Source organism: Felis catus, chromosome B3, assembly GCF_018350175.1.
Source record: "Felis catus isolate Fca126 chromosome B3, F.catus_Fca126_mat1.0, whole genome shotgun sequence".
Classification (NCBI taxonomy): Eukaryota; Metazoa; Chordata; class Mammalia; order Carnivora; family Felidae; genus Felis; species Felis catus.
Genome location: NC_058373.1, coordinates 122414428 through 122437010, shown reverse-complemented (window position 1 = coordinate 122437010; position 22583 = coordinate 122414428). Strand labels below are relative to the sequence as shown.

Genomic DNA, 22583 nt, shown 5'->3' with positions numbered 1-22583 from the left:
AGAATGGGGAGAGATTCCTGGATTACCTTGGGGGGTGGTTAAGTAGTTATAAGGTACTTATAAGAGGCAGGTAGGAGGGTCAGAATCAGAGAAAGCCACAACAAAGGAAGAAGAGGTACACGTGATACAGCCATGAGCCAAGAAATGCAGGCAGCTTCTAGAAATTGGAGAAGAATCCTCCTCTAGAGCTTCCAGAAAGAATGCAGCCTGTCTGATGCCCTGCTTTTTGACTTCTGACCTCCAGAAGTGTAAAATAACGAACTTGTACGTTGTTTTAAGCCACTCAGTGGTCAGCATCACCATGACCTGGCATGGGGCTCCTGACTACCACCCTTAAGGCATGGGTGTAGGGAGCATTTTATTAAAGAACACTCAGAAGAAGGCCTCCCCATACTCTAAAAGAACCCCATTCACATTAATCTCTCCAACAAATATTTATCATGTTTATTCTTACGAATACACATGACCACACTCACTACTTAGCAAGGGGCCTTAGCAGGGGTTCATCTAAGACCCAGGCTCCTTCCATCTTTCTGGTGGGCTATCCTCGGCTTGTTGGATTTTCTTAGGGGAGAGTCTGACTCCATTTTTGAGGTTACTCTGACAGCTTCTAAGCCCCACCTTTCTCTTTTCCTTTTGGCCACAAGTCTGGGCAAACTGATATGAAAGCCCAAGTGTTCCCTCCATTGATACTAGTGGAAAAGTTCAAATTATGGAAACCACGGCCCACACACAGGAGCCCTCATCCTATCCTAGTCTCACCCCAAGAAAAACCAGGGGCATCTGGGTGGCTCAGTTGGTTAAGTGTTCAACTTCAGCTCAGGTCATGATCTCGAGGTTTGTGAGTTCAAGTCCCGCATCAGGCTGTCTGCTGTCAGCACAGAGCCCGCTTTGGATCCTCTGTGCTCCTCTCTCTCTCTCTCTCTCTCTCTCTCTCTCTCTCCCCTGTCTTAGCTCACACTTTTTCTTTCAAAAATAAATAAACAAGAAAAATTTTTTAAATAAAAACAATACAAAAAAACAATAAAAAATGTCTGGCCCTCATTCAAGCCAATTCAATCAGAATCTTGGGCATTCAAAGCTCTCTCCTGGTGATTCCAGTGTGCAGGTAGGGCTGTGAACTATAGACCCGAGATTGCAACCATGAGCATGTGCATCAGAATTCCCTGGAGAGCTTATTAAAACAGATTGCTGAGCCCTGCCCCAGAGTTTCTGATTCAGCAAATCTGAGGTGGGGGCTGAGAATTTGGGTTTCCAGTAAGCTCCCAGGTTATGCTGCGGCTGCCGGGGCAGAACCACACCTTCAGAACCATCTAGGTCCTTGCAGCTCAAAGTGTGTGCTGTGGACCAGCAGCAAGAGATCCCCTGGGAGCTTGATAGAAATGCAGACTCTCAGGCCCCAAACCCACTGAGTCAGAATCCTGTGTTCTAATGGTTGTTACACAAAATTTTGAGACACGCTGTTCTAGAATGAAAGTGCAGGGAGAGGGGATGAAGTCATGTGAGCTGAAAAGGCAGAGGTCAAGGGCTTCCTACCTAGCACTTCACCAGTCTTAAGAGCTTGTCCTTGCCTCTCACATATGGGAAAAAGAAAAACAGGAAGAAACATCGACAGAACCATGCAACTGTTAAGCTGAAGGCAGAGCTGAGCAGAGTGTTTTCTGCCCCCAGCAGTGCCTGCCAGGGGCACAGTGACCTGGCTGATGGCACGGCTGAGGCAGCCTCCAGAGAAAGCAGGCCAGGAGGCACTCACCACAGGAAAATGGACATCACAGCTAACCCAAGGTTTAACATGTACTCTGCTGAGGGCTGACCTCATCTCTCCTCCAAAAAAGGAGAGAGTGCCAAGCCAGTCTGTGCAGCTTCATAAGAGGCTTTACTTTACAGGAAGGAGGGAAGAGAGGAGGTGAGAATAGCCTTTTTGAACTAACGAGCTTTTACCAAAATGTTTATAGATTTAAGGCTGAGGAGACTGGGCCTCCTGCAGTTTCCCTTTGGCCAGTTACCTGCAAGCAGTGGCTACCAGGATACCTGGCATTCAAGGCCTCTTGTTGAATACAGGCCTTCCTGACCCAGCCTGACACACACCACCGTCCCAAAATGTCAGGCTGCAAAGAACATGCCACTCTCTGTGGCCTTGTCTGTCCTGCCTACTAAGATCTTGACCCCTTACCAGTTCCCAACTTTTAGACCCTAGGCCCTCATGGCTATACCTGGAAACCACGTCAGCCCCAAGTGTCACTTGCACGGCTCCATTTACCCCTCTCTCAGTTGCTTACACTGAGGGTAATTCTCAACCTCCCAATGAGTCCTGCCTCTAAGGATTTGCTCAGGTGCCTCTAGGAACCACTTTGGCTCTCTCAGAGGTCATTCATTGGCTGTTCACATTCTTGGAGGCCTGGGAGCAGGCTTGGAGCTCTGAGGAAATTAACCTGGCTATCGGACAAGGCAATATTCCTTATGCAGGGGATGAGCGACACAGGTAGTGTATTTTTAATGTATGGATTTCAGGAGCCCTGAAGATAAAGTATTCTGAAATTCTAAATACTTGCATGTTGGGCACCTGGGTGGCTCAGTCAGTTAAGTGTCCAACTTCGGCTCAGGTCACGATCTCGTGGTTTACAAGTTCAAGCCCCATGTCAGTCCCTGTGCTGACATCTCAGGGGTTGGAGCCTGCTTTGGATCTTGTGTCTCCCTCTCTGTTTCTCTCTCTCTCTCTCTCTCAAAAATTTGAAAAAGAAAATACTTACATGTTTATTTAGCACGTACTACAAGCCAGGATTCTGAACTTGCTAAGAACTGAGCACATACTTGAGAGGATGTAGACCACATGGCCATAGAGCTGGAATTTCTCTCTACTCCACCGAAAAGAGGAAGCAGGAGGAAATATCCATGTTGCCGAAATCAAAGAAGCCAACACCTAAACTGAATAAGAATTTAAGTGTTAAAAGGTAAAACATTCTTCAGAGTGAGCTGGTGATTTCCTGACACACTGTCGCTGCTGGGAGAAAAAAAAGGTCACAGGATTTTACTGGGAAGCATCAAACCCAAATCAATTTACGGCAAGTTCCACAGGCCAGAGAAGGGATCAGAGCAAGGTCCTACATAGAAACTCAGCCATGCTATCGCTGAACCACGGAATAGAGATGGAGACAGAATGATCTCCTACAGTTCTGGGCTCCAGATATGGCTCCACCCAGGCCGAGCAGAAAGCACAGGCCAGCGGTCAGTCCATAGAGATATACCTCGGGTCAAGGGCACAGGACAAGAAGACACCAGAGTAGTTATTATATAATAATCTGTCTGGTCTTTGTCCTGGCTTCTGGGAAGGTAACTGTAACTGTTGGAATTCCTCGGTGATAGGAGTATCCTTTTCAGAGTGTGTCCCTTGTATCACACCCGGGTTTTTACTAGATGGCCCAGGGTGAGGGCGAGATCAGCCCACTTTCTCCAGGGAGTGGGGAGAAAGGAGGGCTGGAGACGGAGTTCAATCATGTGATCAATGATTCAATCGTGTCTATGCAAGGAAACCCTGAGAAAAACTCTGCACACTGAAGCCCAGTGAACACACGGATACGCTGAGAGGGCAACATGCCTGACCCCAGGGGAGAGGCCGTGGCAGCTCCTCACTCAGGATCCTCCTAGACCTTGCCTTACATGTCCCTTCATTTGGCTGGTCCTGATTTGTATCCCTTATAATAAAACTGTAATCACATGTATCTTGCTTTCCTGAGATCTGTGAGTGATTCTAGCAAATTATAGAATTTGGGGGTGGGAGGGTGGGTATGGGGACACCCAAATTTGTAGTCAGCCGGTCAGAAGTTCATGTGGCCCGGCAAAGCTCCAAACCTGCGGCTTGTGCCTGACATGAGTCTCAAAGGCTCTATGCCCTGAAGCCTTTGGACTCTGCACTAGCTCTGGGTGGTCAGTGTCAGAACTGCATGCAGGCCGCAGTGGTCCAGATCCACTCTGCCTCAGGCCCCAGGGAACATGCTGGACTCTCCTATCTCAACTGAAAATCCAATTCCCTCTGAAATCAAAGTTTTTGAGACTCCATTCAGGCACATATGACAGGCCAAAGAGTGAGTGTGATTTAGAACTATAGCACTGTGGAATGGAGTTCCACAATGGACCACCATTTAGCAGCTCTGTGACTTCAGGGAAGTAGGTCAACCTCTCTGAACCTTGGTCCCCATCTCTGGAAGATGAGACTAATGACTTCTCCCCCTCGTAGAGCTGACAGGACAATTTAATGATGTAATTTATTTACAAAGAGCCTAGCATGGTCTCTCCCCATGGAAGGCACTCAATAATCATCAGCCAACTTTCCTCCTATTTTCAAACTTCCCTATACCCCAAACCCTCCCAGATTCTCTACTCTCCCTGGATAATTGTTCTAGGTGCTGGGCCCACTGGCAACATGCTGATGTTTTAGATCCCAGGGCAGGAGGGAGCCAACCATTAAACTAAAAGTGAGAAGTAACCATTACCTTGAACAAAAAGGACATTATATATTTACTTCAGTGGCTATAAAAGACACCATAAAATATAATATGCAGCATGCATCCTCATGATTAATAACAGATCTTACAAATTATTCTCCCAGGTCCCCGGGTGCATCCAACTGGTCACTAAGAACAATTAATTCTTTCAGGAAATAAAGGGATTGAAAATCATCTCTGCTCAGTGGAAAACCTGCTTGTTGTATTATGAACAAAGAGAAGATGAGAGTTGGATTCAGGGGTTTTCTGCCCCTGTAAATGGGATGAAGTAAGATCAAAGACACTCAAACACAATTACTGCCGGTGAGCACAGGTGCTCGGTAATAGTAGGACCTGCCAAATGTGGAGTCTCTCAGGGACCTGGAGTTAGAGCAGGACTATGGGGATGACCCAGAAACAGGAGCAGATGACTGAGTGGGGGTGGGGCAGCCCTGGCCATGGGTAACAGATGGAAGCATGGAGTCCAGACAGGAGACAAGGAGGCTCCAGAGTGGAACCCTAGCCACAGTGACTGAGGCTTACACTACAGTCTCCAGGACTGAGGGCGTCAAATGAGGAGCCGAAGGGCTAAGTCAGGATGCAATGAGTAGAACAAAGCAGGTGGAGAGCCCAGAGAAACCAAAGGCAGAAGTTTCAGATGAGCCTCTGAGTTCTTGGCCTTGGGCTTCTTAACTCCTCTGACCAAAACGTCAGAGTCTTGGAAAGTAAGAAAAGCCTACATGCGGCAGGAAGCGGCCACACAGGGAAAGGCTGGAAGGATGACAGGGGCAAGATGCCAAGCAGAACACAGTGGCACAAGGCACCCAGGTCCACTCTTCCCTAACGGCCAATGTGGACTCACCCCCAACCTAGAATAAAAATCCCATCAACAAAGCCCTTCCCTGCAACCCTCAAGGGGTTTTATTGAAACACAGTACATAAAACACCAAAGGGGTCACCGTGACAGCAGAGAACTCATGCCCCGGATGCCGAGCCACCTTGCTCAGGTGCAACACCTCTGGGGAGTGACAGGACAAGGAGAGGGAATCTGTTCCCAGCAAGATCAGAAACAATGCTCTTTTCCAACAAAATCAGAGTGCCCACAAGTTAAATGTAGGAATTCATGTAGGAAGTCAGTGGGATTCGTGGTCCATCCTGACAACAGGAGTTGTTACCGGAAGTAGGGTGACATCCAGCCCCATGGCACCCACCTAGAGTGGTGGGCCATCTCCCTGGGTCAGGGGAGAAGCCTACTGCAGGGGACAGCTTGCGGGCCCAGAGACAAGGGCTACAGCATAGGGGAGGGATTCCAGAGGTGTGAAGTATAGTGGTGCCACGGACAATGATCATGGGGCCCCAGGCCACCATGTGACAGAAATAGGGCACCTGGGTGGAGACATGACAGAGGAGTGGAGTGAAAAGTCAACTTGCCCACCAGAATCACACTGGAAAGGGAAAGGGGACAGCAAGTCCACTCAGTATGGAGTGGGCAACAGCCAGCAAAGAAAGGCCAAGATCCAGCTGGCCAGCTTCAACCCCTTCACACGCAGAATGAGTTCATGAAGGTTGATCTGCCATAAGTTGAAGGCCTCGCTGAAAGAGATCTGGGCCCTTCTGAAGGACGAACAGGTACTCTTCTTCTTGTGCCTGCAGGACAGACAAGAAGGGAGGAGAGAACAAGAGATAAAGAGACAAGAAGCACTCAGTATCACAACAACAGAAGATCCTGACTTGGTCAACTTACCAGGCCCCTGCCCTAGCGGGTAACTCCTGGTTACATGATCATAGCACTGCCCACCCACCCAGAGACCAGAGGGACTCAACTACTCCAAAGGAACTTTCCAGATAAGTGGGGTAATAAAAGCAGCGGTTTCACAGGGCATCAAAGATCTAATGGACCCACTGGGTAGAACATTCCAATGTGTCCCTTTTTCTGGAAGGTTAGTAAATATATGCTAATCCTGAATCCCCCAAATTCAGTATAAAAGCTTTCCCAAACTTTCTGAGACTGAGTCACCTGGAAACTAGGTCGGGTGGCCCTGAGAGGCTGAAGCCAGTATGGATTCAACCCAGCTCAACCCCTTCTGCACTAACAAAAGGACATGACAAAAATTGGTGTTATGATAATGACCCTTTAAGACTTGGTTCCCAGAACCCTCAAAGAATAAATCATGCTCAGACCTTTCTGTGTGCAGTCTATTTTGCTATAATCTAATTCAATATCTGATCATGGTTGCATGATGTATGTGGTCAACACTCCCTTCATCAATTTGCCAAAATGACCCATTCCCTGCACTGGATGGATGGGAGTTGACACCAGTCTAGGCCTCCTCTCTCAGAAGAGAAAATTCAGCCAGAGCATGGCCATTACCATGTATCTGCACACTCAGGGAGAAAGGCCTAGAACCTTCACTTCTCTAGCAATACCTCCCTGAGGAAGCACCTTCCCTCCCTCACCAATACTCCAAGGGCACTGAGGCATCTAAAAAGATTTGATATCCCAAGTGAACCTGCTGGCGACACTTCCCTGAGTCAGGGCCACACGTGCAGGGAAAAGAACATTGGCCTTGCCGCTTAACCGATCCTGCGGAGACGGGTCCTGGGACCAGTTAGAGATGAGATGCATGCATCAGGGTGTCCTGATTCCAAGCCCAGGGGACACTTGGATGGGACTGAGACTCTCAGAAAGCATCTCAAACTTTAGTGAAGGTAAGAATCACCTAGGGGTGCCTGGGTGGCTCAGTTGGTTAAGCGTCCAACTTTGGCTCAGGTCATGATCTCATGGCTTGTGAGTTCGAGCCCCACATTGGGCTCTGTGCTGACAGCTCAGAGCCTGGAGCCTGTTTCAGATTCTGTGTCCCTCTCTTGCTCTGCTCCTCCCCTGCTCATGCGCTCGCACGCGCTCTCTCTCTCTCTCTCTCAGGAACAAATAAAACATTTTAAAAAATTAAAAAAAAAAATTACCTGGAAAGCCTGACTAGGAGGGTGAGGTCCTAAAATCCACATATTTTAAAGTACAGGTGGCTCTCTGGACCGCCCAAAAACACAGCCCGGAATCAGCAAATTCACTGGAGCTGTCTCCTGCCCCTAACTTTTCCTCCAAGGACAGGTGCAGGCTAGGGAGCTCAGGCAAAGCCTTGGGGACTGGTGGGAGAAAGTGGAGGCAAATGAGACCCCTGGAGCAGGCCAGGGAGCTAGGAGGGAAGGAGAGGCCAGAGCCCACACTCACGTGGCCAGCGCTCTGATGCAGCAACGCGACATGTTGAGGAAGGAGCTGGCACTGGCACGGGTGCCCAGGGCAGCCTCAATCCCACGGAGCAAGTCATTGGTCTTGAAGATGAGCAGCATCTGGCGAGGGACGTGGTTGAGGAGCTGGCTGATCTCGGGGAGGTAGTTGGCGGCATTGTTGCGGATCTCCGAGTCCTGAAGCAGCAACAGGGAGACAGACATGGAGAGTTGGTGTGGGAAGTGGGGCTCAGGGTGGTAGGTGCCTATGGCTGAGGGGCTGCAAGGAGGCTCCAGAAGGGATCTTCTAGCATATGGCTGCCTCGGTGCCACTAGGGAGCTCCCCAGAAGGAAGCTTAACACGGGGCTTTGTAGTCTGACAAACCTGGATATGACGTCTCACCCCAACTTCTGGCCTAGCACTGGACGCAGTACAGGAGCACATCGACAGGACCTCTGCCATTCTTGGCTCCCCAAGGTCACCAATACTGATCCTCCGAGCCCACGAGCCAGTACTGACTGGGGCAGGAAGTCTACTTCCTCATCAGCCATTTGATGAGGCTGGAGTTAGCTAGCCTCTTGGCCCAAGGGTTCACCCATGTGAGGTGAACCAAGGCTTTTCTCTCTGGCCACCAATTTGATGACAGGCCTGGAAGGAGCCCTGGAAGCTGGTGCCAGCTGAGTCATGTCCCCCATCCCTTCAGCCAAGCCCAGGCTGGTGCAGTTCATAGACCTCAGCTCCTGACCCCAACCCAACTCCAAAGTCTAGCTCTATCCCTTGCCTGACTCTGTGCCCCACCAGACACACCCAGAGCCCCGCCGCCCACTCAGTGCTTGAGGTCCCGCTGCCCAAAGAGCAGGAGCCAGGGCTTACCCTATGCTGGTGTCTGAGTGTGAGGTCTGGCTTCTTTCCCTGCCCCTGAACTCTGCAGGGCTCTGCACAAACACCTGCCCCCAGCCAGAGCCCTGAGCATGATGGTGCACTCTGACCTCTTCTCAATCTCCAGAGAAAATGGCTGCAGGTATTAGCTCATTTAATTCTCACAATGACCCTATCAGGTAAATGTATCACCCGCGTTTGAGAAAAGGAAACCAAAGGACTGAGAAGTTAGGCAACCTGCCTGTGGGCCACAGCTAGTAAGTGGTGAGTCAGGGTTGGAATCCTTGTAGAGCCCAGGCCACCACCACCACCAGGATCTGCCTCCTCTCACCTCACAGCGGGGACCCCGACCCTGGGCAAGTCCTTTCATCTCTTAGAACCCAGGGTCCTCACCTAAAAACTGGGAATGCTGAGGCCCCCTGGGCCCACCTCCCAGTCTGACCAAGAGGGACAGCAGAGATAAGGATCGGGGAGATGCTTGGTGTTAATCCAAGTTATGACAAGGGGCTCAGCAATGCTGCCAAAGGCTTCCCCACGCAGCCGCCTTCTGCAGCAAAAGCAGGACTCTCAGCCCTTTCCGGAATACATGTGCACTGCTGATAACTGAGTAGCTGTGAAACTCGAAATGTCCCTCAGGCAGGAGCTATCAGACTGGAACATCTCAACACCAAGCCAGACACTGGGGCTGTCTGTCTCCCCACCGCCTCCCACCATAGCTACAGGCCACCCTGCCCGAGGGTTAAGGCCAGATCAAGGCCTTGCTCACCATAGGGACCCCCTCAGCAAGGTCGGGAGTGACCTGGATGGAGACAGCCCCTCTCAGAGCACCTGCACCCACGCAGGCTCCCTCTAGGGGGCATCTCTTCAAGCTTGGACTATCCTGTTGGTGAGTGTCTGCAGTAGACTCTGTTGGGTGCCTACCCAACAGCCATTCCTCATTCTCCTTTCTCGAAAGAACCGCATTTTTATTCACTTGACCCCTTGGGGCCATGTTCTTCAGGGAGGCCAGCCCCTCCCTAGCCCCAGGGTGGGGGATCTTGATTGATCTCAGCCATGGTGTGCCCTGAGCGGAATGCCTCTGCCAAGTGATTGGCTCAGGCATAGACATGAGACACAATTCTGGCCAATTGACCTAGGGGGGAGTCTTTTGAACCCTCTAGGAAAGGTTTTCTTGTTAAGGAACAATATATGAGAAGAAATGGCCCCTAATTCCCACCTCTGGACATCAATCAGGGTATAAAGATGTGAAGCCTGTAACTGCCACAGTCATCTTAGAACCACGAGAGTTAGCCCAGAGCCCTGAATTGCTGATCTACTCAGTTAACCAACCTGGACCCACCCACCTCCAGGCTTCTTGTTATGAAGAAAATAAATGCTTAAATGTTTAAGCCACTTTTAGTTGGAAAAACATCTACCCTGACACAATGTTGGAGGTTATGCTCATTCTCAATAAGACTAAGACTCAGAAAAATGGAACCCTTACATCTCAGAGACTGGGCTGGGGCTGGTCTGGAGCAGCTAAGTTTATTCTCTCTCTGGGTTTTCGTCCAAAGTGAGGAAATGGATTCCATGTCTCCAGAACCTACACCAATACCTCTCTATTAGATGTGGTTCCAGGACTGCAGGCCTTTATAAAAAGATGTGCAAGAAAGGATTCTTGCCCTCCAGGTACTCACCACCTAGCTGGAGAATTCACAGAAGTATACAAACAGCCACTCTCAGAGTCTAAGATGGCGTGCATGTGAGTGATACAAGTATTAAGGGGCCATGTTTGGCAAAGGTGATGAACAGGAGCTTCCTGGCTGGTGCTATGGACTGAATTGTGTCCCAAATCAATATGTTGAAGTCCTAACCCGAGTGTGACTATATTTGGAGACAAGGCCTTCAAAGAGGTCAACAAAATTAAGTGACTTCATAAGGGTGAAGTGTGACTTTATATTCTAACCCTATAGGACTGATGTCCCTCAGAGAAGAGGAAGAGAAGCCAGGAGCGTGTACACACGGAAGAAGGGCCGTGTGAGTCACGGCGAGAAGGCAGCTGTCTACAAGCCAGGAAGAGAGGCTACACCAGAAACCAATCCTGATGATAACTTGACCTTGGACTTCTGGTCTTTGGAACTGTGAGAAAATAGATTTCTGTTGCTCAAGCTACCTCATCAGTGGTATTCTACTACACCAACCCAAGCAGACTAATACATAGCATTTATGCTGGGTCTTTATAAGTGAGTAATTCATAAGAACATATATCAGGAGCACCTGGGTGGCTCAGTCCAACTTTGGCTCAGGTCACAATCTCATGGTTCGTGAGTTCAAGCCCTGCATAGGGCTCTGTGCTGACAGCTCAGGGCCTGGAGCCTGTGTCGGATTCTGTGTCTCCCTCTCTCTCTGCCCTTCCCCCCACTCGTGCTCTTTCTCTCAAAAACAAAAACAAGATTTTTAAGTTAAAAAAAAAAAAACATATGATACACCAAGTACCTACTGTGCGCCATGCAATCTTACCCATCTCTGAGGCTTTAAATACCAAGTATACCCTGAGAGCTCTCAAATTTGTATTTTGAGCCTGGACTCGTTCTTGGAGCTCCAAGCTTGGCTGCCCATGACACCTCCATCTGAATGCTCTAACTACTGTCTCCTGCCCCCTAACTATGTCCTTCCCAGTCTTCCCTATGCCAGGAAGTAGCTTCACCCCCTACCCTACGTCTGACCCCAACACGTTGGCATGTAACTTTGACTCCCCGCCCTTTGCCTCCTCTCCACACCCAAGTTGACAGAAAGGCCTCCCAATCTTCCATCCAAAGTACACCCTGGCTCCGTCTGCTTCCCTCCAGCTCTGCTGCCGCTAGTGAGGTCTGCGCCCCCCTCACCTCCAGCCTCCTGACCGACTGCCCCTGTGCTCATCCTGCCCCGTCCAGAGAGGTACTTAAAGTAACAACTCTGGGCACATCCTTCTCCTGCTTGACACCTGCTTTGCTTTGTACTGAGAACTAATCCGAACCTCTTCCCATGGCTTATGAGACCCCGTGTGATGCTCTCTCTGCCCAGCACCCCAAATTCTTCCCATTCCAGCACCCACCTCCCCACAATCCAGACCATGCTGACGCTTTCTCCTCCTGCTCTGTGGCATCGTGTGCCCTCTGCCTGGAATGCTTTCTCCAAGCTCTGCCTTGGCTGCTGCTTTTCTTGTCCTCCAGAACTCAGATGTCAGCTCCCAGCAAGATCTCTGAGCACCCAGTCTACAGCACCCCCATTACTCACCCCACCTGTTGCCTCCTGTACCCGTAACCTGCAATTATTCCATTTACCTGTTTGTTCACTTGTTTACTGTCTGTCTCCCTCAATCACAGTGCAAATTACATGGAAGGCCTGTCTGTTCATCTTTGGATCCCCAGCACCTAGTTTAGGTTCCATCAAAAACAAATGTTTGTTCAATGAACAAACTTCAGGAACTATAGGCAGGCACTTTACATGCATTATCAATAAAGCATCCCTGAAATTATCATCCCTATTTAACAAAGGAAGGAGATGGTCTCACTTCCAAGATAATGAGCTTTAAAGCCACACAAGCCTGGGGCAGCTGGCAGTCAACGCTGCCACCAAGCTTGAGGGGGAATGATGTCAATTTGCAGGAAAGCAGAGCCAAGAGACAGGAGAGGTGGTCTCTTTGGTGACATCTGAGATTCCATCCAGCCATTCCTAAAGGCCCCCATCACAAGGCAGCTTAGGGAGGACTGTGAGTCTCCAAGAGGTGGCGAGAACCATCCAAGGCCATGCCACCAGGAAGAGCAGGATCTGCAACTAGAATCCAGGTCTATCTGACTGCACAAGCAGAACCTTGAGCAGGGGCCTCGGCTGAGCCTAAGCCCGTCCCCACACGGCTATGGGCAAGTGTGCATGGGTCCAGCAAGCTGGGAAGACAGAAGCCAATTCCATGAGAGAATGAGAAGCCTGGGAGGGAGGTGGCAGCGAGTACAGGGAGGAGGGGTTCCTAGGACCAGTCTCAGCCCAGATTCCATGGGACTCTCATCTAGATCCAACAGAGAAATGAACTACAAAGCTGTTTTCGCTACACACTCAGGGAGAACAATGGGACGAGTGGCCGCGTGGGGAACTGAGGTGCTCTCCCCAGTAGGGAGCCCTACAGGAAGTTTGCAATGGGAGACCGTGCCCAGCAGGAGGCAGCTCAAGTGGAACTAGACTTATCGATGAGACAGTCCCTGGGGATTTCTAGAAGTCTTGGAGGAGAACTTGGTGGAAGCCTGAAATCTCATGTGAGCATGTTGGAGCAAAAGCCACAGCAGTCTGGGTTATACAGTCAACACTACCAGGTTGGTAAGGCCAGGAGGGATACAGTGAGACACCGTTTCCTCTCCCTCCTTGCATCCAGGGCTGCGGCTTCTCCTCCAGTATATCTCCAGTGCTGCCCACAGTCCCATTGCCACAGCCCACCAGCCCACCAGCCCACAACCTCAGGCCCTGGGTTGGCAGGGGTCCAAAGACCATCCCTGGCCCCACCCCTTGCATTCAGGAGAAGACAGGGCCAGGAGGGGACCACCCACCTCAGTGGCAGTGACCGGGGCTTGGCTGATGCCCCTGTTGACCGAGTCCCAAGACCGGGCCGTCAGCATACAGGCAAACAAGGGGTAGAGGTCCCCGGCTCCCAGGCGCTGGCTGTACTTCTTCACTCTCTCCATGTCAGTCCAAATCAGCGACTGCCAGAGGTGGCAGTAATCCAGCCGAAACTCCTCCGTGAGCACCTGTGTGGGGACAATGTGGCAGGACCTGAGCCTCCTTTCCCCACAGAAGACCTAGACCCTGGCTGGTATGATCACAGTGAAGGGGAAGACCGGGGAACTAGGGCATGACATCTGCTTCTCTCCCAAAGTTCAGCCATCCCTGAAGGCCCAAGTTCAAAGCTACTATCTGGCCAGCCTTGGTCTTGAGGGCCAGAAGCTACCAATTGCCCACTAAAATCATATTCCCCGCCTCCCTCCTACTTGGATGTGGCCCTCTGCCTGAGCTCTGACCAATGGAATGTGGCAGAAGCTCCACATCCAGCTGCCAAAAACTCTCCCACGCATACTGCTCTGAGCCCCCACCCCTGCTGCTGGAGGATGATGAGCCCACCCCCAGGGAAGCCTGTGGGGCAGAGCCTCAGTCAGCCCCTGCCTTCAGACACCTCCACCTACCCAGGCTGTGTCTGACAGCAGCTGGCCTACCTCAAACCAACGTACCCAATGTCAGTAAGTCTTTCAAAGGAGGCCAAGATTTTGGGAGGTGGGATCAAGGCCCTGAGGGGAGGAGTAAGAGGTCACTGGGGAAACCTCCCCAGGACCATCTGCCATGAACTCAAGATAGGTCCTGGTTCCCAGGACTAACAGTGAACTTCCCAACTTCCAGGCAGGAGACCATGGCTCACCTGAACCCAGATGAGTCCCAAGTTCCAGAGGACAGAGTCTGGGGGTATCCAGCCCCTATCAGTTCCTGGTCCTCTTTCCCACTACACATCACGTCCTTCCTGGGGCTGAGTTACCTCCTTACCCTGAATTCCCAGCTCATCCAAGGGCAGCTCATTTCCCAGTAGGCTGGCCAGGGCTTCCCTGGGAAGCAAGGTTTTTACAGCTGACAAAGCACCTGCACATACCCAGGCATATCCCCATCTACTCCCCACAGCAGCCTATAAAGGAAGCATTACCAACCTCATTCAACCGGAGAGAGCTCGTATGATGTGACTTACACAGAACAACAGCTCTAGGGGTAGGGCAGGGCCTCTCCATCTGCCCTGGATATCTGCCTCCCATGTCTGTGGCCGATCGGGAGATCAGCAACCTCTGATCCCAGGACCAGACCATGGACTGGCTGGGTGAAAAAGGCCTCTTCTACCTGGTAGAGCCCGTGGTCCAACAGGACAATCTCTGCCCTTCCTGTGCCCGGGTGCTTCCGCACCAGCACGTTGCCAGGGTGGGGGTCGCAGTGCACAAAACCATTGACAAAGATCATCTCGCTGTATATTTTTCCCAGGTGGCGTGAAATCTGAAAGAGAAGGGAGGCAGGTGGGAGTTACACCACACGGATACCTATCTCAGAGACTTCGACAGTGGCCCCTCAATCTGGTCACTTTCAAGAGGAAGGCCAGCAGTGCTGGGTGGGCCTGAGTGGTCACGGTGGGACGAATGGCTTGTGATTGTATAGTTCTTGAGTTTAAGACAGAAGCTGAGTTCTAATCCAGTTATCCTCAACTTCAGCCACATATTAGAATCACCGAGAACTCAGAAGTGTTAGAGGTGGTCCCAGGCATCAGCACTTTTTTAAAGTTCCCAAGGTGACCATAATATAGAACGAGGTAGAACCACTGCTTCAAGCATGCCCAAAGGCTGTAACTCCCACCCCCAACCCCCGCCCTCCACTCTTCCCCAATCCTTCTCTTCCCTATTCTCTTCTCAGGATCTTCATTCTCCCACCAAAGCTAAAGATGAGCTGGAGAGCTGGAGTGGTTGTGACACCATCCCAACTTCCCCTTCTCCAACAAGCAGGTCTAGAGGGCTGTGGATCAGGAATACGTTACCCTGGCACCCCCTAGAGCTGTCCCGCCAGCTCTGGGCTGGAGGCCCGGGAGGACCCAGAGTCACAGCCCTGCTCCCCTTTCCCTCGGGCCCCTTTCCCTTCGCGCCTCCCCGCCAGAGACCAGGGCTAATCTGATTTATGATGTCTGCACAGAAGAAATGACACTGGAGAGGCCATTTAAATCATCCTGTCACTGCTGCCCTCCATGCCGAGGCGGTCTTCTTATCTTTACTCCCTTTTTATTAAAGCTAAAAGCCTCTTCCCAGCTAGGGAACAGCTGCTGAATAGCACCAGACCTGGGCCCACAGATGGTCTGCCAATGGGTTTCCAGAGGACAAAGAGAGGCTCAACTCACAAAGCTGATGCCCCAGGACACACACTGCCCTTGACATTTCTCTCAGTCCCTGCTGGACCCCATGGTCACTAGCAAATATGTCCTAGCCAGAGGAGAGGAGCTGGGGCCCACGGGTGGGAAACACAAGGAGTAGGGTCTTAAGATGAAGGTTCAATTCCTTTCCTTTGCCTACAAAGCCCTGCACAACCAGGCCCAGCCTCCCTCCCCAGTCTTATCTCATGCCACGATACTACAGTCACGTCTGTGCTCTTTCTCTTCTCCAATGACCCTGTACCTTCCTACCTCAGGACCTTTGCACATGATAGTCCGTCTGCCAAGAGCCTTCCTCCCACCTCCCTCCCTTCACCTGGTTCACCCCTGTCTTCCTCCCCACCCCAGCTCAGCATCACCTTTCTGGAGATGCCTTCCTTGACCTCCCAGCCTAGATGAGGTTCTCCTGGCATAAACTCTCATAGAACTCTGTACTATTCTTTCATGGTACTAGCACACTATTTGTGTCATTATTTGACTAATGACCATGTAGCTCACTATTATGAGCTCCTAAGATGGCAAGGCACTGGCTCTATTTTGTTAAATGGCTTTATTGAGGTATAATTTACATACCATAGACTGGTTCTACTCAGCATCCACTTGCCTAAAATAAGCCAAACATGTGAATATAGGACTCTGCCTTCAACATGAATAAAACCCTTGCCTATGTTTTTTTGAGACGCTGTGGTTCCTGCCTTCATGCTTATCCTAACCCCCTTCATCTCTTCTGAATCCCAATCAATTGTAATTGGCTCCAAAATAAATCATCAAGAATCACCCTACAATAGCTGACAGCCTTATAACAGCTTTACATGTAGGTACAATTATCATCCCTATTTTGCAGATAAGAAGCTGAGACTCATCGGGGTGCAACTTATACAGAGCTAAGGACTACAGATGGGTGGAGCCAGGACCCAAGCCAGGTGTGACCCCGCAGCCTTCTAGTAACGCAGGCTCATGACAACGTCTGCACTTCTCAAGTGAACTCTGTGACCTTAAACAGGTTGCTGATACTCTCGGCTTCTGTACAACGGAAACAACAGTAGTGCCACTCACAAGTGAGAACATCCGGGTGCTTGGAGCCCAGTGACCCCTCCTGGGAGCCCCGTTTTTACTGACTCCTCTCAACACTCCTGGGAGAGTGGCAGACCAGGGTCCATTACATTTTTTAAGAGATGAAGACACCGGGGTTAAAGAGGTTGTCTCAAGTCCTGACACCTCTCCGATGTCATGCTGGGGGAAATGAATGCCAGGTACTCTGCTGGCATTTGGAGGACTTTGCCCCAGGTCGGGTGCTCAGCCTCAGGCTGAGATGTCAGATGTCCCAGGGCCACCATTTACTGTTTCCTCGGAGGCGGGCCCAGTGGAGTTGGTCCCGGCTGAGCCGGCAAGTCCCCTTTTGAGAAGCCCTTTTGTTAGGCTCTTCGGAGCTCCATGGAGCCATGCTCTGAAAGGATGCATTTGCCAAACCAATTGCATTTATTAAGTAATAATTCATTTTTATTTGTCAAGGATGCATATAAGGTCCAATCAGGGCTCCTGATCAGCCCAAGATAAGCAGTACAGCCAGACTGAGCTGACAGAATTCCAGCCAAAAGCAGAGAAATGACATTTCATTTAGTCTGGGCAGACCTGTCATGGGGAGATGTATGATCTCCCCTGAGCTCTCTGAAATATTGCTAATCGCTCTGGGCCCCCTATTACTACATTGAAAGATAGCCCCCGGGGATCTGGGGACTCAGGACGGGGGAGCCCTTGCCCATGAGGAGTGAGCTGCTGCCGGAGCAGGAGGAGCAAGAGGCACTGCCAACTGAAGCTCGTACACATGCAGGCAAAGCCATCAAGTGGCCCCCTCCATTTCGACACCCCAGCCAGCTGCCCCTCCTTGGGTGTCTTTGCATCTGGGAGTTGTTCTTGATGTTCACCTTCACCAGATTTCACCAACAGAGACAGACAAGAGGGGAAACCAGCCTATGCCGTCAGCTTTGCTCTGGAGCCCTCTTGGCACTGCCACTCATGGCATGGGTGACCCAAGGACAAGTCACCTGCCTTCTCAGTCCGGGTCTAAGTTCCCCTAGCTGTCAAGTGGAACTAATTCCAGCTGCTCTGCTTCCTCCCAGGGTAACCTCGACATTCAAGGTCAAAATGTGACCGCATCTGGGAAAGCACTTTGTATACCACACTATATACTATACCATACACTATGTGTCTGCTAGATCTGCATAGACCTCAAGGTGCTTCATACTACAGAAGACACACAAATGTGTTTGCTGTGATATGGCAGCTTATGATCTAAGACTTGGAGAAAAAAACGTAACCATTATCACTTTGATCAAAGTTTCATTTTCGAAAGGCTAAAAACATAACTCATAAGAATATAGGATGAATACATGTCAAAGATTGTTCACCTCGCCAACAGAGGAGCACATAAAAAGAGCAGGTTCAGAGAATTTCGAGGGACTGGGTATTTATGGGAACTTAAACAGGAATAAGAGACTGAGATTCCTGGATTAGATATAAAACTGGTTATTGCTCTACAGAGCAGTAAGGAAATCGTAACCTTTGAGGTTATCTTTTCCCCTGGGCAGAAATTATTTGCATATCTCTATAGGATAAGATCTACAGGTTGACATACGACTTCAGTCTGAGCCCCTAATTAATTGTCAACAGCAGAATCAAACAAAAGTACATTTCTCTAGATATTAAAAAGCCCTCGGTGGGCTGCCTGCACAATACCCAAGGAGGACTGTGAAAGGACACATTGCACACTCTTGCCCTTAATTTCCAAATTTTGGGTAATTTTTCTTAACATCTGTCAGAGTTTCAGTAAATACTTCCTTGGCACCATTTTGCCCAGAGAATGGCAGCCAGCCCCCCTCTTACTCAGAGACACCGAGGATCCCAGAAGAAACCTAAGGCCATCGCTGGGCACACAACCCTCTCTCCCATCCCCTTTCCATAATAATTTAGCTATGTCTTGTGATTAAGAGCAAACAAATATAAATACTGCATTGAACATGGGGATGCAGGTATCTCTTCCAGATACTGACTTAATTTCCTTCACATATATACCCAGAAGTGAACTGCTGAATCATACGGTCATTTTATTTTTACTTTTTGGAGGAACCTCCACACTGTTTTCCACAGTGGCTGCACCAATCTGCAGTCCCACCAACAGCATACAAGCGTCCCCTTTCCTCCACATGCTCACCAACAAACACTTCGCTCTCTTAGCTTCTCGATGCCCGTTCCATCCGGTGTGAGGCGATATCTCCTTGTGGTTTGGGTTTGCATTTCCCTGACGACGAGTGATGCTGAGCACCTTTTCATGTACCAGTTGGCCACGTGTATGTCTCCTTTGCAAAAATGTTCAGTTCCTCTAAGGCTGCCCCCTGCCCTGTGACAGTGGCATTTGCATAAAGACAAGGAAATGCCATCTTCTTAGAATGGTAACAGCTAACACTCTATGCCAGGCACCATTCCAGGCACTTTCCATGGACTCACAGCCATCCTCTGTAGGAGACAAGTGGAGGAAGAAATACATAAAAAAGGAAAGAAGCTTGGCCACCCAGCCAGCAGTTCGTGAAACCAAGCTCCAAACCCAGGTGGTCTGGGTCCAGGGAACAAGCTGTCAATCACCTCGCTATACTCCTCCTCCACTCACAGGGAAGCCCCTAAAGGCAGGGGCTGCAGCAAAACCCTCTGAAGGTCCTCACAGCATCCAAGAAGGCATTCCATTTGGAGAAAAGAGTCTCAGAGGGAAATCCGGACTGCTTCTCTAACCAAAAAACTGTTAACTAAAGCCATAGTATAGCTCTTTTTAGAAAAAAAGTCAGTGACAAGTCTTTTAATTGTTCCGTGTAAAAAGAATGTCCATTCATGTAAGTGACTTTAGTAATTACTCAATGCCTTTATTCCCTGACAGTGGGGAGGTTAAAAAAAAAAAAAAAAACAGGAATCTATAAAAAGGCTGAGTAAAGAATTAATTTAGTAAATAATATTTAAATCAAGGAGTTATTTTTGGATTTTTCTCAAAACTTGAATTGGCTGAAAGTGCTTTAATTATTCTATAATTGCAAGGATTAATTTATTCCCACCCCCAAGGGAACGTCTATTTATGTTCTTGGGGGTGTCATACAAGCAAGGCCAAGAACTCTCAAAGAAACAGGAGGCTGGTGTTGCAGGATATTAATAATCACGTAAGTAGCCCAATATTAACTATAAAGAGGTTAATAATTCAAACTCTCCTTGCTCTCTGTCAGTTTATGGCCAGGCTTCTTGAGAGCCTGAAAGACCAGACCAGACCACTGCCTGCAGAATTTTACTCTCCACCCTTACGCTGCCCTGGGAACCTCCCTGGGGACCCCTAAACCTCAGATTACCTGCTGTTGCCCAGTGAGGCCAAATCTATCCATGGAGAGGGTCCATCTTGGACGAGCCAACATTGAGATGAAATCCCTAAATGTGAAGACATGGGGAGCCTCTCCAACCACAGAGGTGGTGAGTGGGTTAATTAGAGGCAGCTGGGGGAGTTACTCTAATTTTGGAGCCTGGCAAAAGCTTCTCTGGGTTACACATCACCTGAGAGCCAGGACAGGGGGTATCCCCAAGGCCAATAAGGGTCTCCCAGCCAGACAGGTTCAAATGATCACAGCAACCAGAGGGACTGAGTCCTAGGGGCTAGGACTATTGAAGACACAGTTAAGGAAGAGCGGTCGACATCTGACATCCCCTGCCTTGGGCACAGCGCATTCCAGAGAAATATTTCCACATCCTTCCACCTTACCTGTGTCAATAGAAGAAATGGGGAAAGGGTTTCTTCCCTACACGTTTCCTCTTTCCGGCAACTATTTGACCACTAGTGCCACAGAGGGGGCTGAGGGTTGGAATTCCAGCATAAAAACAACTTCTATTGAGCATGTGCTGTGGGTACTACACCCAACGCTTCATGTTTCAATCATCAAACAATCCTATGGGTTATTCTCCTGCACCCCACTTTACAAGAGGCAGCTGGGGCTTCCAAAGGGTGACTGGCTTCACCAAGGCAGCATGGTTCGTAAGTAGCAGAGCTGGTACCAGAATCCAGGAAGGCCGACTCCACTCCTAACACCCCTGCTGTTGGGGAGAGAAATCTCCAGGAACCTGTCTCATGCACCTGTATCTCCCTAACATCCCCTATGCTTCTCAAGATTCGGTCTGACAAGTTATGGAGTTCTGTATGTGGACGATGGGAGGAGATGATTTCTTTCTAGTGATTTCAGTAAGTAGGGTCCTTGGCGCCTCTTCAGCCTTGCTTCCCTGGTCCTCTAAGCACCTCCTAACATAGAGCCGGAGGTCCACGAGTGTGGTATTCACCACAGGGAAACTGGGGGACTAACTGCAGTCTGGCGTTCACAGATGGGGAGTCACCATTTGCTCAGTCGATGACCACCGCTCATTTCCCAAGTCTACATACCCAGGACAACAGAGGAAGATGGAAAGGAGGGGCGCCAAGAACATTCTCAGGAAGACATGCCTCTGTGAATAATGATACCATAAATTATGAATGATTTTTTTACAAACTTCACAGCCTGCAGTCTGCACAAGAACCCTGTGAAGTAAGTACCGGTGTGACGCCACCTGCACAGAGGTGGAAAATCAGAGTTTAAGTAACTTACCCAAGGGCACCTGACCAACAAATGGCAGAGCCAGGCACAACCCCGGGGTGCCGCTACTTTGAAACCCTCTGCGCCTCCCACCACAGCGCCCAGCCTCAGTGAGGCCTCACCCAGCACCACCTTCTCCCACACGCTGTGCCCACCTCGGGTACAGCACCGAGGCGCAGTGCCTGCACACAGTAGGTGCGTGATACACGTCTGCCGAAAGACACAGCTGAGACCCTTTCACGGCTCCCAGCATGACAGGGGATGGGTTTTAAAACTGCTGGAAGGAAGAAGCACGGCCCGGGGTTCTGGCTAAATGTGGCAGACTGAATCCGCGCACTGACGCCACTCCATCCCCAACCCCACTAAAATGACTAACAGAAACCATACAAAGAGCCCCCAACAACAGGGCAGAGAAAAGGAGATGAGCAAGACTGTGCTGCCAGAGGGGGAGCAGACAGCTACTGAGAACGAGCTTAGGACAACAAGGGACCCTAAGCTGGCAAGGGGGGCGCTTGATGTCTGCCCCAAGCCCACAGAGGCTCAGCGACTGAGGGCCCCTGACACCTCTGTAAACAGGAGTTGGGGGTCTTGAAAAAGGAGGATTTATGGGAAGGCTTTCAGAGAGCTGAACCCCAGATCCCGACCCACCCCGCCACCTTTGACTCAAGGCAAGATTTACTTTCCGGAGAGGCAAAAAGACAGGCTCTGGGGGCCACACAACATACCCAGAGGGCCATCCCAAGGACAGAGGACTGAATCGAAGTCGACAAAAGGAGCACTGGGAGCCCCCTGCCCTCTTCCCCCAGCTGGCTCCCAGGCATCTCTCGCAAGCCCCCCATCCCTGCACCCACCCCCACTCCTGGCAGACAGAAGACGTCTGCTTGCCGGGCCCCCACGCCCCATCCCCACCACCCCCAACCTCCCAACTTTGTCACCTTTCTCTCAGCTAATTTCACACAAATTCAATTGAGCCTCAGCCCAGGCAGGGTCTTAAACACACACTCACTGAAATCCAATTAACCTTCGATAAAAGGTCTGCAATCAATAGTCGTCCTTTGGTTTGAGGAGGCTCCATCCAGCCTAGGAAAGCATGCTCCTGCTCGACCTTTACTTTTAATAAAATCAATGACAGTCACTGTCACCAGCTCGTAATGTGACTGGCAAATATGATCAGCAGGTCAGGCCCTCGGTAATGTGCTGTTTCCGGGTGCAGAGACTAAAACAAAAGAGGGCCCCTGCAGGCTGCTGGCCCCCCAAGGCCTCATGCTCGCCAGGTGGAGCGAGCACACCTGGGCAGGCTGCCTCGTGCCTGGAGGCTGGCCTGGTGGCGGGTGGCGGGTGGCTGCTGGGCTCTCGTCAGCATCTGAACCACCTGAAGCTTGCTAAACCGCAGATTCTTGCAACCC

At 50.3% G+C, this 22583-nt stretch overlaps 1 protein-coding gene across 6 annotated transcripts in view; it reads right to left on the bottom strand.

Annotated features, from left to right (window-relative positions):
• Positions 1–4486: 4486 nt before the first annotated feature.
• Positions 4487–22583, bottom strand: part of ADCK1 (aarF domain containing kinase 1) — a 123334-nt gene continuing 105237 nt past the window's right edge. For 3 of the 6 annotated variants that reach the window (XM_006933032.3, XM_019833382.2, XM_045060319.1), the window contains 4 exons: positions 14467–14616; positions 13143–13340; positions 7711–7904; positions 4487–6128 (listed from right to left, as the gene is read on the bottom strand). In XM_006933032.3, the coding sequence (XP_006933094.1) occupies positions 5957–6128; positions 7711–7904; positions 13143–13340; positions 14467–14616 (714 nt within the window). In that variant the 3' untranslated portion in view covers positions 4487–5956. The remainder of the gene's footprint in view (positions 6129–7710; positions 7905–13142; positions 13341–14466; positions 14617–22583) is intronic. The other 3 variants (XM_003987889.4, XM_045060320.1, XM_045060321.1) reach the window with 1 other exon arrangement.